Source organism: Perca fluviatilis, chromosome 9, assembly GCF_010015445.1.
Source record: "Perca fluviatilis chromosome 9, GENO_Pfluv_1.0, whole genome shotgun sequence".
Classification (NCBI taxonomy): domain Eukaryota; kingdom Metazoa; phylum Chordata; class Actinopteri; order Perciformes; family Percidae; genus Perca; species Perca fluviatilis.
The window spans coordinates 11,508,688-11,524,408 of NC_053120.1; the positions used below are offsets into that span (position 1 = coordinate 11,508,688).

A 15,721-nucleotide genomic window follows, 5' to 3' on the forward strand; every position below is an offset into this window, starting at 1 on the left:
ATTTTCCTGATGGCCACAAAATGACTGCCAGATAATTATTTTTTTGTCAGCATATTTGGCAGTGACATCCAGCCAGGTAGTGGGTAGCAGGTGACTGGTAGTGATACATCTTAGAGTTGGCCTAGGAGGTAAAATGAGAGGCCAATGCATAGAGGGCCAGACTTTGGAGTACCACACATGGTACTTCAATCACATCCAGTGATTCAGCCAGTCTCTCACACTGTGCGTCATCATCCCAGCTCTGGGTTTTTATGATACACCCTGACATGACTGTTTCTGTATTTTCCATCTGTTACTCAAACTAATACAACTGTGCTTTCTCCCTCATTTACTGTAATGGCTGTGCAACGCATCTGTGTTCCGTAATGTGTTTGGATCGCTTTTGCCAAGTCTCTTGTTCTTACTCACTCTACTTTTTTATTATAAACAATTCTGTGAAAACATCGCTGCATCACTTAATCAAATGAAAGTGTGTGTGTGTGAGAAAGAGGGTCGCTCATAGTGACAAAACCACAGAGAATAATCACCCAATTGAATAGCCTCTTTAAGGCTAACTTTATTTATTCAGGGAAGGTTTACTGAGAGGTAGCCTCTCTTTTGCAGGAACTCCCGATCACATTCCCACAGTTGCACATTCATACCTGGAAGATGCCCAGTACAACCACAGTCTGATCTGCTGTTCATCGAGTAGCTCCCCTGAAGCGGTTGGAGGTTAAGGGCCTTGCTCAAGGGCACCTCAGTGGTGGTAACGAGGGAGGGACAACTCTTTCCCCACCCAGATTTTATCCTGTCGGTCTGGGGATTGAACCGACAACCTCCCGGTCACATGCTCGCATCTCTAACCATTAGGCCACCACTGCCTATCTGTTTGGGGTTTTCAGCAAACAAGGTCTGACCACCACTGTCATAGTAAGTCTATTCTCGCATTGCCAGACTATCCTCCACAGCGCTGCGGTGGAAGGTCTGGCTAGTCCGCACAGCATTCCAGGATGGGAGAAAAAAGTGCTCTGGTTTATTGGCATTTCTTTAAAGCAATCATATTCGTCATGGGCGGCGCTAAGCTCCACACGGAGCCGCTGCAAAATAGCCTCGGAAGGAGCTTGTTTTGGTGGAACATGTGTATGTTCAAAAGTTGTTTTAGTCTTGTGAAAGAAAACTCAGATTGGACAGATAGTCTAGCTAGCTGTCTGGATTTACCCTGCAGAGATCTGAGGAGCAGTTAACCATAGTCCTCATAAATCCACCGGAGTTTAAAATTCCAACACAAAGAAAGCGGTAGGAAACGGACATCGGCGAAAAAGACATGCATCTGGCGGAATTTCCTGCGGCACGGGAGCAATCCCGGAAGTGGAACGTCATGGATATAGACTATAGTAAGTCTAACATCTAGCTACTAAAGACAGCCCATTATACTTGATGATTCTGAACTTTACAATTTACGTCCAATACCAGCTTTTAGTGTCAATACAGGAAGTAGTGTGCCCTACTATAGTAGCTTGGCGGATTGTAAGGGCATGCAGGTTTGAGTGGTGGGTGGTTGAGTAAGAAGACCAAACTTTCCTGTCACACAGCTGCAATTGAAATAATCACAATGGCACAGAAGCAAAAGCTAAAATATTTAAAACATTGCCATTGGAAGTTTAAAAAAACGTTGGTATTCAACATAATCCGTGGTTTTGCAAATCATTGATGTTTTTCTCAGAAGCTAGTGGAGACCAAAACAATGACAAAAAAAGAGTGAATGTTCGACTTGACATTCATTAGGTGGCTAGTAACACAACTAGGACTATTAGGCCGGTTACACACTGGTTGCGTGGATTTTTCTGTCTTTACACACCAGAAACGTGTCTGACGCAGTGCTGCTGCTGCTAGCCTTGTCTGTACACATGTGTTTCCCATTGATAAAATGAAATACCATGTTAAACATAAATATATAATATGATTTGATTACAGCAAAGACAACGTCGGCAGTATTGATGGCAAAATAGGCTACAGAATATTTCGTTCTGTATTGACAGGTGCAATATTAGAAAATCGATTTTTTTTTTATTACATTTAGGCTATATCTGCATTTATATCAAAACCTGGAGACCTTCAAAGATCAACATGCCATTTATTAATATGTATTCGTGTCTAAACGACATATAAACATCTTTTCCTATTCTATTTTGCCTGGAAATGCTTCTTACACGCTTGCGTGTCGCGTGAAAAATAGGCGGCGGTTCTATTTCTAGCATGCACGCGTTTTGGCGCGCCTCGAGCTGCGCCTGAGACGTGCGTGTCACGCAGGCAGTTTGTAAGATCTAATCTGTAAACATGGGAGCCGAAATATAAACGGACACGCCACGCAGCTGAGACGCTTGCGCGATGCATCCAGTGTGTAACCGGCCTTATATTGTAGACAACTGTTTGTCAACGCAGTAGTCAAAGAAGCTTCTGTGTCTGTTCTTTGGTCCTCTAGTGGCTAAAAAACATTTGATGCCGCAACACGTGACTGTGTGGCAATTTTAATTTTGTGACTGTTCGATTTAAGGTAACGGTCATAGTTTTAAGCACATTTTTTTTAGGCAACAAAAATACTTAGTTAGAGTTAGGGTGACATCAGGGATTGGCTTAGGATGAGTCACGCAAAACCAAAATGTTGGAATTAGGTCTGTAAATTCAGTGATCATTAGAAAAACTAGTCCTGTATTTATTGGACCCATCCACCACACTAACCTGTTTCTTTATGGGGATTTTGGCGCATTCATACTTTGTCACCTTACTTTCACATTTGCTCACATAATGGTGACTGTGGTCACTGGAGGTGGTTGCCTAACAAAAAAAAACGTAAATATGGGTCATTATAAGCTGCTTGCACGATCAACCTATATGGTCGTTTTCTGGATGAGGACAGTCTGACAGTCAAATAACCTAAATATGTTAAAATACAAAATAAAATCACAAATAATTACAAAGGAAACCATTAGCTAAAGCTCATAACTGCATGCATAAAAACATTAAAACTCCTCATATTACAACTGAGCTGAATACATGATGGGGAAATTAAGAGTCTAAAGCTGAGTATTTTATCAAATTAAAATGACGGGGATTTGTGACCACTGCTGCAGAGAATGCCAATCAACTGTGAACGCTTTGTTAACAGGAGCTCATAGCTTGACCAATTACAGTGAAATGTAATGGGTTTAGCATCAATGTCCATGTTTTACCCACAACAGTGTAGGAAGCAGTTCCTCCAGGGGAGAAAAAGTTTGAAACCAATTAAGTGAGGGAATAATCCCTCTTCCTGCTCTCTCCATCCTAACGTCTTCCCTTCTCTGTGCAGACTGTGACCAATAAGATAAGAAAGAAATCCCACAAGTATCTTGTGAAAAAAAAAAACAGAAACAGTGAACGGTGAGTAAGAGATAAATAGCATAGCATAGAAGACAAAGGCAAAGATAGTGTGCATGTGAAAAAAAAATAGCATGGAGATAAAGAGGATGATTTGCAGAAGATGAAGGCTGCCTGCCATCCTTGCTCTATTCATTTACACATATCTGTGAGAGATGGACAAAGTAATGATACAAGTAGACATGTAAATATTGACTGAGAAACCCAGGTAGAATGTGGTTACAAAGGGAAAGAGAAGAAATAGCATTGGGCTTTTTTTCTCTCTCTTAAATGTGCCGTGCAGTAAAGAAACCAAATTCTTTTCCTCTCCTACTGGCAGGCGATGTGACACAGGAGGAGATTTATTTTTTTTTTCCTAGAAACGTGTTCTTGGCAAGTTGGAAATATCTGTGAAACAGCATTTAGGCCATGCTACACTGAAATTCTCCACTGAAAACAATGCTAATGAACTTCCCTGAAACAGCATTTAGACCATGTCAGAGTGAAACTTTCCACTACAAGTAATTTCAATGAAACCTTTCAAAACACTATTCAGACCACGTCAAACTGAAATGTTCTCCTCTCACCCCGGGCCCATCGCTCTGCGATGTTGAACAGCAGGATCCCCGTTGGCAGCAGCCCCATCGTATCTGGGCCTGGGCATCACTACAGCGTGGCATCTCTCCGCAGCGAGCAGAAGGGGAGATTACTCTGTGCTCACATCAAAGGAGGTTTGTCTAACTTGGGTCTGGCGTTGTGCTGGTAGAGCGAGTCCTTGGAGCAGCCTTGCCGTTCTTATCTCTCCCCCACAGACTCTTTCTGCTTTCTGCTGCAACACAACTAGCTGCCGGTAACACTGGCGCATGCAATCATGGCTCTGCACGGTCAAATGTGCACACAGACAAACAGCGGTGCACGTACTATTGTATATAAACACACGCACAGAATCACACACACAAAGACACACACACACACACACACAACATTGAGACAGCTCTTTTTTTCTTCTTCTGATATTAGTAGAATTTGTTCTGCTGAGTCTCTCTCTCTCTCTCTCTCTCTCTCTCTCTCTCTCTCTCTCTCTCTCTCTCTCTCCCTCCTCCAGCCACTGTTGAGAGCTGAACCTGGTTCAGTGAATATTTGAAATGGGTTAAATGATTATCCATGCTTTCAAAAAGAACCCACTACACTTTGAATTTGATGTTAAATATGTTAACCACCTTAGGGTGGATACTTTCCACCAAAAACACAACCAAAGTGAACGTGCTTACATAAGACATATAAACACACTGTTTTCCTTGATAATCATGATTCAAACCTGAAAATGAATAGCAGTTTGCAATAGTTTTAACATGGATAGTCTACAGGCATGCTAGATGTCCTGTGAGGCGGTACTTACAGGCACAGAGGTGCTTTGAGCTAATTGCTAACATCAGCATGCTAACATTTGCTAATTAGCACGAAACAGAAAGTACAGCTGAGACTGATGGGGATATCATTAGTTTTGCAGGTATTTGGTCATAACCCAAAGTATTTGTTAAACTGAAATGTTGACCTAAAGATGGTGTTCTATGAAAGTTTTTTACAATTCAGCCTTTTGAGGACATGAGTGTGTGTACCAACGTCATTAGAAAGCATCGCCTGGGAACCTGAGTGTTCAAAATTGTGTGCCAATCCATCTAATAGCTTTGATAGATGCTGAGATATTTCACTGAAGTGAAAACTTTGACCTGATGGTGGGGCTCAAGATTAGATAAGGGGATCACCAAAGTCACTTACATTTATCCTGCAGGGATAATTAATATCTGTAGCAACAATCCATCTGGTAGATGTTGAGATATTTCAGTCTGGATCAAAGTGGTGGACTGACCGACCAACTAACATTGCCATCCCTGGAGCTACACTGCTAATACTGTATAAAAAAAATTATGTTTTTATTTTTCCTTTAAGCGTCCACAGACAAGGTTTTTGAATCATTCATGCATTTTGTTTCACACTTAAAAAAATCTGTGTAAAAATCAGATATGTGTTAGGCATATAGAGATATAGAGTGTGTGTGTGTGTGTGTGTGTGTGTGTGTGTCTACTTTGTACTCGACTGCAGTCACAGACATTAAGCAATCTTGTCGTGAACAATGGAACCAATCTGACTGCTTCAAAAGTGTGAACCCCACCCATAACACACAATTATTAAACCAGTTACCAGTTTACTCCTTTGAAATAAAAAAAACTTAAAATACTGTACATCCTATTTGTATGAAATGTATTCAAAAAATCTTTCGTAAATAATGCAGCTGGAATAATTACCATTGCCCATATAGTGCATAGTAAAGTCAATTTAGTCAGATTAAGGGTCAATCTGAATCTTGATTTTTTGGGGGGAAAATCAAGACAGAAAACACAAATATCAGAGTTACAAGGTTCTAATACAGCAGCAAGTCTAATATATGATAGTAATTAACTGGATATCAGTGAATTATTAACCCAGTTATGACTGGTGGGCCAACAGTTTTACCAGATTTCCCACCAGTACAGCACACCAGAATCACAGTGACCCCTCATGGTGAGATGCTCATATGACAGCCACAAAATGTGACTCAATGTACTGTACACATTATAATGTAAATGGGGACTATTGCATTACATTTGCTCCTTTTAAATACACTACATGCATCTTTTGATCAGGATCAAACAGAACACCCCCCCCCCACACCCGCCCTGCACTGAGAATAAAATTGCCTTAAATCATATTTTGTGCATCTTAAACTATAAGTACCTCCGGTTAAATCAAACACTGGGACACTCATTCATGAGTATTAGCTCTCTGACATCAAATAAACTTTGTCCTTGGCATCATTTCAACATCGCTGTGCTGTTTTGATTCCAAAAGTCACTGCAGAGGCTGAACGCAAACACAAGAGAACAAACGTTAAACCAGCTCTGTCTTTTAGCTCCTGGAATCTCTGCCACCATGGCTGAATCCATCTGCACATTATTACGGCTATTATCCCTGCTGTCCATTCACACTCTGTGTGTGTACGCAGAGGGTTTTGCACTGTCGCCTATTGAACTTGCTCCCATCCCCTGTAATGACAAAGCAGTGGAGAAGCTATCTCGTCTGGCTGTAACTTACATCAATGAGGATCGCCCCGATGGCTACAAGTTTGCCCTCAACCGCATTGCAAATGTCCACCTGCACGCTCAGGTCAGTACAGAGACAAATGCCCAGTGGGAGAAGCTGCCTGGGGTTGTTATAATATTCTGTCAGTGGGTGATTTGTTCATGTTTAACAAGGGGAGTGGGGACGAGTGGGGTTAGTTTGCCTTCTGTTGTTGCTGCAATATCAAAACATCCATGTGAAAAAAGAAAGTCACACGCTGATAGATTTAACCAGCTGTGGCCAATCTTCATGTCAGTGGGATCCCATTTGAGCAGATTTGTGTTTTGTTGAGACGAATGACAAACAGTGTGCACAGTCAAACTTCTAATCAGAAAGCACCCCTAATACATATGTCACAATGTGCTGACTCTCACTCTGGAGAACTGATAATGAAATTAAACTCTGCCTCTTAAGGACTTACTGTGGTCCCCAGACCCTAGTTTGGGAACCACTGAACTACATTACTAAAGACGTGAGAAATAGCAGCAATTACATTAGTGTGCAACCACTAAAGAATGAAAACAGCAATACAAATTTGTTGTTTGCACTTTGTTGTGAATGACTGTAATCAGTACGTGTCGGTTATAATAAAGGTAACCGTCAAATTGGTGTACAGAATTTCATGTCAAGTTACCCCCCCCCCCCTTCGCGACTCATGAAAAAAGGACCGAAGTGACTGTTAATAAAAGTCCAGGTCATATGAGTCCAGGACCGCTGGGACAAATCTTGCACAACAGGCTTTATGAACTTCATGCTGTCATCTGCTGAAGGCTATTGTAGCCTGGCTGTGGAAAGTATCAGATTTTAAGAGGCTCAGTTCAACTTCACGACCTGAAAAGGCTTCCATTACGCCTGGTCAAATTGTTGAGATTTGTTTTCAGTGCTACTTCTAAAATTGATATTGCTCAAAGTGTTATTGGGTATTACATAAAGCACCTCCTAAAGGCTTCCTCAATATGTTACTGAATAAATGAAGGTACCTGACCGAATACCTCTCAGAAATCTGAGCCTCAAATGTGTCTAATGCTTCTATTTATTACATAAACAAAAATACTGCTGCATACAACAGTACTGTTGGAATATCTGAGCACACAGCATTATTTGTATATCCTCTCTCTTATTACTTGTGTTTGCATTGTGCATGTCAGGGCCCAGCAGGCAATGTGTATTACCTGGACCTGGATGTCCTGGAGACCAAGTGTCACATAGGCAGCCCAAAACCATGGAAAAGATGTGATGTCAGACCGTTCATGGAAACAGTAGGACACACACACACAGAAACACACACACACACACACACACACACACACACACACACACACACACACACACACACACACACACACACACACGTTTGTACTTTATGTTTGTACTATACTTGTGAGGACTCTCGCTGGCTTAATGCACTCCCTATACTGCAAAAAGGTCAGTTTTAAGAGTCACAATATCTAACTCACCTTTATCAATATCACCTTTATCTTGAATTTCTGAAGTGTCATGGCTACTTTAAGAAATCTTTTGACATCATTTTAGCCCATCCCATTGGCCGTTGTTTTTGTTTGATACTAGCAAATTTCTATATTTTCCATAATGTTTTTATTCAAGGAGGTCAGACTAAGCTACTGATGTGGTTTGGAGGAGTGACCTGGCTAATCGCTACCCTGATGTTACCTTGTTGTGTAGCGTTTAAGAATCTGCAGGCTTTTGTTGTGTTGCCGAATAACAACACGTTTTAGTTTTTTACCGTGAAGCATGAAAATGTCCATATTCAAATGACAAACAGTGTGCACAAACTTCTAATCAGAAAGCACCCCTAATACATATGTCACAATGTGCTGACTCTCACTCTGGAGAACTGATAATGAAATTAAACTCTGCCTCTTAAGGACTTACTGTGGTCCCCAGACCTTAGTTTGGGAACCACTGAACTACATTACTAAAGATGTGAGAAATAGCAGCAATTACATTAGTGTGCAACCACTAAAGAATGAAAACAGCAATAAAGATTTGTTGTTTGCACTTTGTTGTGATTGACTGTCATCAGTACGTGTCGGTTACAATAAACATAACCGTATAATTGGTGTACAGAATTTCAGGTCACGTTACCCCCCCTTCGCGACTCATGAAAAAAGTGCATACCATGTATGTGTAACTGTAAGACAGCATTTCAAACAAAGGTTTAGTGGCAATGCGCCACAGCGTCACAGCAGTCAAAAACCCTTTGCCCTTCCAGGCCAAACACCCCCTCGACAACAGTTTGGATCCTACCGTTATAGCCTTGCCCCAGGTAATAGCAGAGCAACAACCAATGTACACACAAGAAACAACACCCAATGTCTGATTACTCAAAACAACATATTTGGCTCCCCTACACTTTTGCTGTGGCCCAGAGTGCATGGCCGTTCTTAGTTGGTGAACAGTTTAGGCCAGTTTTGCTCTCACGCTGGCCTAAACCTTGTTCTGATTTTAAATCCTTGAACCTTATTCTAGGGAAGAACGGCCAAAATGTCCTCACTTCCCAAAACTTTCCTCACTTTTAAGGTCTAAAACTTTGCAAAGATAGAAGTACAAGACCACACACACATTTATTCATATGTTGCCACTGAAGTGGCTTCGATTGTTATAACTGGAGTTTCTTTGTATTTGTTCCTTTCAGCAAATCTCTGGCAACTGTAACACCACCATTCTCCACACACCAGAGGGATACTCCTACCTGTACAGCTACGACTGCACTCTTGTCCCAGGTAATGTTAACATGTCATTAGATTGAATACAAGGTGCTTTAACATATCAAGGACAATGCTACAATAGGGAGATTTGATACCAAAAAATTTAGATTTGACCATATTGTGTTGTATGTCATATTGTATGGTTTTGTGTAATCTGCATCGCATTGTACTGATGATGCAACCACTGGTGCTGGTTAGAATTTCTCAACAAGTAAAATGTAGGAATATCGCGCAGTATACAAAGTTCCTCAGAAAGAAAAGAAAATCTAGACATTTCTCTCTGTAGACATTTCAATTTGTCACAAGCAGGTGTAACTAATAACATTAATAATGGCTTTCTGGCACACCTAAATGGAACTGAGCCATAATTAATATATTTAGTTACACCTGTGCATTTCCCTGTATGACAAATTCAAATGTTGGCCATGACAAATGTCTATTAGTTTCACCCTAATCTCAAACTGAAAATCAATGTTTATCTTTTAGATCACTTAAAAGCCCTGAACACAGTTGTTTAAAGTGATGGTTCGGAGTAATTTCACCCTAGGGTCCTTTGCACCATGATCTCGAGCCAAACACCCCCCAGAAGCTTTTTTCACCTGGGTCGAACATTGGGAGAGTTAAGCGTAGCGTTATCAGCTGAATAGCTTAGCGCAGAGGCTAATGGATCCGAAGTGTCTCTTAACATTACCCCACTAATAATGCCCGAAATGATACCAAAGGTCTACACTAGTATATATAGGTTATGCACTCATAAAACGATGGATTGTAAAGTTTGTAAGTACACCAGAAGTTTATGTAAATAACACTTGCCTGCTGGCTTCTGCTCTCTGCTGCTGCTGCTGCTGTTACTACCGGGCAGTAAGAGTGCTTAGGGACATCTACAAATTACAACACCAAAAAGAGATGCAACAAAAATATTTATTAATTTAATGATTAAATAAGGTAATGTCTCCAAACTTACCTCAATTATTACTTGTCTCCTGCTAGTTATACTACAGCACTTACTTTAAAAAATAAGTTAAATTAAAAAATATTTTTGTTGCATCTCTTTTCGGTGTTGTAATTTGTAGATGTCCCTAAGCACTCGCCTTACGCAACAACAACAGCAACAGCGAGAGCAGAAGCCAGCGGACAATATTTACATAACTCCTTATGTACTTACAAACTTTTACAATCCATCGTTTTATGAGTGCATATCTATATATATAGTGTAGAGCTTTATTATCATTAGTGGGGTAATGTTAAGAAACACTGACCAGCTCAGCTAACTTCTCGCTAAATCGAACTACTACGCTAACTTTCCCAATGTTAGACCCAGGTGAAAAAAGCTTCTGGGGGGGTGTTTGGCTCGAGGTCATGGTGCAAAGGACCCTAGGATGAAATTACTCAACCATCACTTTAAGTTATTTTGCCTGTTTAGACCTCTGCTCAAACTGCAAATATTGTATATATATATTTATGGAATCTTAAAGCTGCCGTTTACAACCAATGACGTAACGCCTGTGTGAGTGTACTATTGGTACATGGGGGCTTTATTAAATCATTAACAAGAGATTTTCCAAAACATGTTTTTGTTTACTTAATACTTATAATTACTGCTTTTAATACATGCCCATGCATTTCTGCCCAACATATTCTGGGTACAATAACTTTTTTTTTTTTGTATAGCATCTTTAAAAACAACAGCTTACAAAGTGCTTTAACAGAAGAAACAAAAGCATAAACAAAACATGAATATACACAGCACTTCAGTGCACATACACAACAAAAGATGGGACAGCTCTAAAGGACAGAAAAAAAGAAAAAGAAAGTGCACAAGTAGATCGAAAATAAGTGGGAATAGTAAGTTATAGGAGGACAGTCAGTAAGTGGCGATGGACAGAGAAAAGGCAAAAAGATAAAAAGACAGCATCACATAAAAGCAAGTCTATAAAAATGTGTTTTAAGAAGTGATTTAAAAGAAGTCACTGATTCATTGTTAGTTTTAATTTCACTGCAAATGTAACCATTCATCTATATTATCTGGTCTGGTTCCTGTATAGATCCCCCAGAGAAGCTCCAGCAGACCTGTCCAACCTGCCCCCTCCTGCTCCCTGTAGATAGTCCACAGGCTGTGAATGCTGCCCAGGCCACTTTGGCATCCTATAAGAGACAGTCCACACTGGGTGCAGAGCTCGGAGTAAAGAAGATCACCAGAGCTGCAGCGCAGGTACGACTGGATATACAGTTATTAACTCTGATTGGACAAACAAAGCTCAGGGGTTCATGTCATTGCACAACAATGTGTTGAATGTTACGTTTAATGGGAAATGACGCTCAAGAAAAGACTCTGGGTGTACGTGAGCAGACGGCACAGTGTGCACTGTGTGCCAGATGAGTACCTTTACTGCTCCACAAATACCATAAAGATACACGAGCTCTGGCAAAGAATTACTGAAGGCACTTTAGACCGTACTGTCTGGCCAGGCTTTTGTTTGGGGAGAAAATGAGAAATTGAATAGTTCGCTTGGGGACAAAAGCTCAGACTAATTAATTCACCTTAGCTAACTTGTTTTTGTGCTCTAAAACCAAGATGATAGCTATTACATTACAGCTACCATGCCGCCTCTCTGTATCTGCCTGTGTGTTTGTGTGTTTATTTGTTCTATTTGCCCCATTCTTACTATTTTATTTTTCCTATTTCAGGTTGTGCCAGTGAAAGCCAGCTTTGTGGAGTACACCGTCCAACAGTGTCCAGAGGGAGTGACAGAAAGAGGCACCTGCCGGCGACTGACAGTCAAGTCTGACACAGAGGTGCTCAACAAGGAGAGTCCAGAGAGTCAAAAGACTCAAAACAAGACATTATCTCGACACAATAAACATACCAAATTAGACAAGTAACATGCTAAATTAGTGTAACACTCTGATACTAGACATTTCACACAAGAACTGGAGCATATCATTCCAATCTTGATTTGGATACATTGAATGAAGGTGCTTCATTAATTTCTGCTGACAGTCTGACACTCTTATGGCGCTAATTAATGTCGTTCAGAAAACTAAAATAAACATCAATCAGCCAGGCAGCATACTGTTTACTATCACTGAAGGAGCTTCTAGAAGTACTATTACTTGATGACATGACAGATTCATTTTTTAGTTTTAAAACTGACGCCACTAAATGGCTGCAGTGATTGATTATTTTATTAAAGAAGCCTGACGGGTCCTCTCCTCCTTTTTTTCATTTTTTTTTCTAGCTGTGACCCAGTGTCTGATAAAAAATTAATAAAACTTCTCATCTCCTCAGACTGCAGGTTTCTGTGCAGGATCTGTGCACGGAGACTTAACCGTCCATCCTGATGTCCGGGTGTCCTGTGAGATGTTCAAAGCACAGGTACGGGGAGCTTTTAAGAAATATTTACCATAAGAATCCAAATCAGGTATAATGCCAAGTAGGTTTTCACATACAAGGAATTTGCCTTGGTGTTGTGTTGCATAACAGTCAATAATATGTTATACAACTTATCCCTAAGTTAATTAATTAAAAGTGGCAACGGTAATTTCTTAAAGATTTAGTGCGTAACTTTTTTGAACGTCCATTACATTCAAGCCATTGCTGAATGAGTTGCTACAAAGCTAATTAAGACTATCAGCTCCACACAGCTCTCTCTGTATTTCTCAGTATGGCTGTGTTCAGAAAATGGTGTCAACCGGCGACTTTCGTGTGCAGATCGAGTGAAGAAGACCTCTTCTGAAAAGTCCATCATGTTTTTTTAATCCTCTGTGTCCTCCTTGGTTACAAGCAACTGAGTGGGTGGGAGTGGGTGCGGGAAGGCTTGTATCATGTGGATGTGCTGACAGTTCTGTTGTCATTACTTAGAATTCCTCATGGGGGAGACAGAAAATACGCACTATAGCTTTAAGTGAGACCAAAGATAAAGTTACAAAAAATAGCCGTAATCAATATGTCCAAAATTAAAATGAAAAGAAGAGAATGCAAAAAGTGTACTTACTGCTAACATATTGCTGCAGTTTTCAGAGCTTTCCTGTTTTTTCTTGACAAACTCATTAGATTTAAGGGAATACTTTGACCAACATGTCAAATCTGACCCAAAGATCCCAATTACAATTATTTTGATTATCTATGATGACAGTACAGTAAATACAGGAGAAAAAAAAAACAGCAGAGAGGTTTAACACTAATATCAGAAAAACGCATATACCCCTCAAAAAATAACAGAACATCCTAGTGTATTAAAAGATGTAAATTGAGAAAACTTTTGCAAAATGTAAAATTAACTGCCAGTCACATCACACTGTGGAACTGCATTTGGGAATGTAATAACCCACTGACTGGCCAAGATTTAATGAATGCTTTATGCTGTGTTCTTTTTCTGATTTTACTAAAGCAACCTTCAAAATGATAACTCAACTTTCTGAATGAATGCCACTGGCCATATAATTATTTTGTCATATCTTGTGTGTTGTGTCTTCAAATGTATGTTGTGCTCGAGTGTGTTTAAACGCATGTGTGATATGTCAAATTGCATGGTTCTCTGCTATAATTATGTCGTCTTCGAAGTCCTTTTCAGAGCTGTGGTGTGTAATGTTATATTGCATGACTGAGACTCTTTTAGCAGCCAGCGAGAGTGAGTTAGTTAAATAACATTTTTGTGTTATTGTGTCTCTTCGGCTACAGGATGTGGACATCTTCAGACCCGTGCAGCCTCAGGGTCACGAACTCCCCCAAGACCATGCGATCCCAACCTTCCCCACTGTGTTCGATGACCAAGGAAATGATCTGCTGCCTGTTCCCTCTTACACCACACTGCCCCCTGCTGTTCAACCACTGCCATTTGACCCCACACCCATTCTCCCTCTGCCCTTTGACCCCCCCGTTGTGGTTAACCCCTTTATTCCCCTCAGCTCATCTTCCAGTGAGTCTGCTGAAGATCTAGTAAACCAGCAACAGCGACCCCCAGGTGCTGGTCCTTCTGCTTCATCCTCTGAAGAGATAGGAGGCCCCGTGGCACTACGACCACCCATTGACTTCCACTACAAGAGGCGTGACCGCAAGAGACGGCAGGCCCTGGCGGAGACCTCACCCTCTCACAACCCAACCTTCCTGTCTGATTTCCCCAGTGGGTCTTCTCCTTTCCGCTCCTGTCCTGGTCCTGCTCGCTACACCACAGTTTAACTAACTGGTGCAGCCGGTGACGGGGTGGACCGATAAACTGCTCTGCTCCCTGTCACTGTAGGCTTGTAATAGCCTTATTTTATGATAATGAGAGGAATGCCATCTCTTCTCACTGGCCCTGAAATTACCTCTCTGCTGCTAATACTGCTCCCAAAGCAGCCAAAGCTAAAACCATATATGTATTTGAAAATGGCTTCAAATATTTTAACTATTTTAAATAAATCTTGAATCCCCTGTCAACTGCTTGATGAATTTATATACTTTACTTACTAGCAGTCTAATACTTACAGTATCTATTTTGGTGGTATAAAGCAAAGGAATTTAGATTTTGGAGCTGAATATAAGAGCAGAAACGGTTTATCGATTCGTTGATTGAAAGAAAATTAATCTGTAACTATTTTAGAAAGAAGAAAATAACATCTGCTAATTGGGTTTACGGCTGTGAGAGTTTTTTGCTTTCCATGTGTTTTATATCTTTCTAAATTAAACATATATTTGGATTTTGGCTTTTCAAAACAGGACATTTGAAGACATTGATTTAGGTTCTTGGAAATTGTCATGGGCATTGTTTGGATGTTTTGTAATCTAAACAATGAATCAATTAATTTATTTTAATTGCACCACTAAAATATTCAGCGGCAGTGATTTCTTACAACCAGTGTACTGAATTCCCTTGTAACACATTGCACTACTATGCCCTGATAATGGATGAAATGGATTTCTTTTTCTTTGAACTTGCACTAAAATGTTTTAAGAAAACACTGAGAGAAAAATACGAAGTTCTGTGAGGAAGCACAAAAATATTAGACAAAAAAAAAAAAACACATTCAGTGAGAAAAACCCAAAGGGGGCCTTTGTCGACACAGAAACTCAAGCTTTTAGAAAGAGAAGAATGACATAGACGAAAGAAGCAATGGAGATGTGATAAGTCATCCCGTATGTGCTGGAGTGTCACTTAGTCTGCTCTTCAATAAACAATGTAGGCCTATCCCTCCTTTTTTTTCCAGAAACTTGCCCTCCATATAAGCAGTCACCAACCATAATTCAAGCAATGTGCAGTCAACAGCAATGACAAATACACAGACCTATACACCATGAGATGAAACATTGCCAAGATAGAGTAAAGCCCACAGGTCAAGAAGCAGCAGTCTGTCTTCATTTAAAGGACAGTCGAAACTCCCTTTGGGAAAGCAGAGTACAAAGTTATTGACAGGTGGTTTGAAAGATGACTGAAAAAATGTCTTAAATAACCATCCTGAAACAAAGTGAGAGGCTGTGACAC

The 15,721-nt window shown here is 40.4% G+C and overlaps 1 protein-coding gene across 1 annotated transcript; it reads left to right on the forward strand.

Annotated features, from left to right (window-relative positions):
* The first annotated feature begins 6,270 nt into the window (after window positions 1-6,270).
* Window positions 6,271-15,261, forward strand: si:ch211-262h13.5 (uncharacterized protein LOC571127 homolog). The gene is made up of 7 exons (XM_039812473.1): window positions 6,271-6,576; window positions 7,680-7,790; window positions 9,188-9,275; window positions 11,306-11,472; window positions 11,949-12,056; window positions 12,550-12,636; window positions 13,942-15,261. Exons 1-7 carry the CDS (start codon window positions 6,343-6,345, stop codon window positions 14,437-14,439), a joined length of 1,293 nt encoding a protein of 430 aa, XP_039668407.1. The 5' UTR covers window positions 6,271-6,342; the 3' UTR covers window positions 14,440-15,261.
* The last annotated feature ends 460 nt before the right edge of the window (window positions 15,262-15,721 follow it).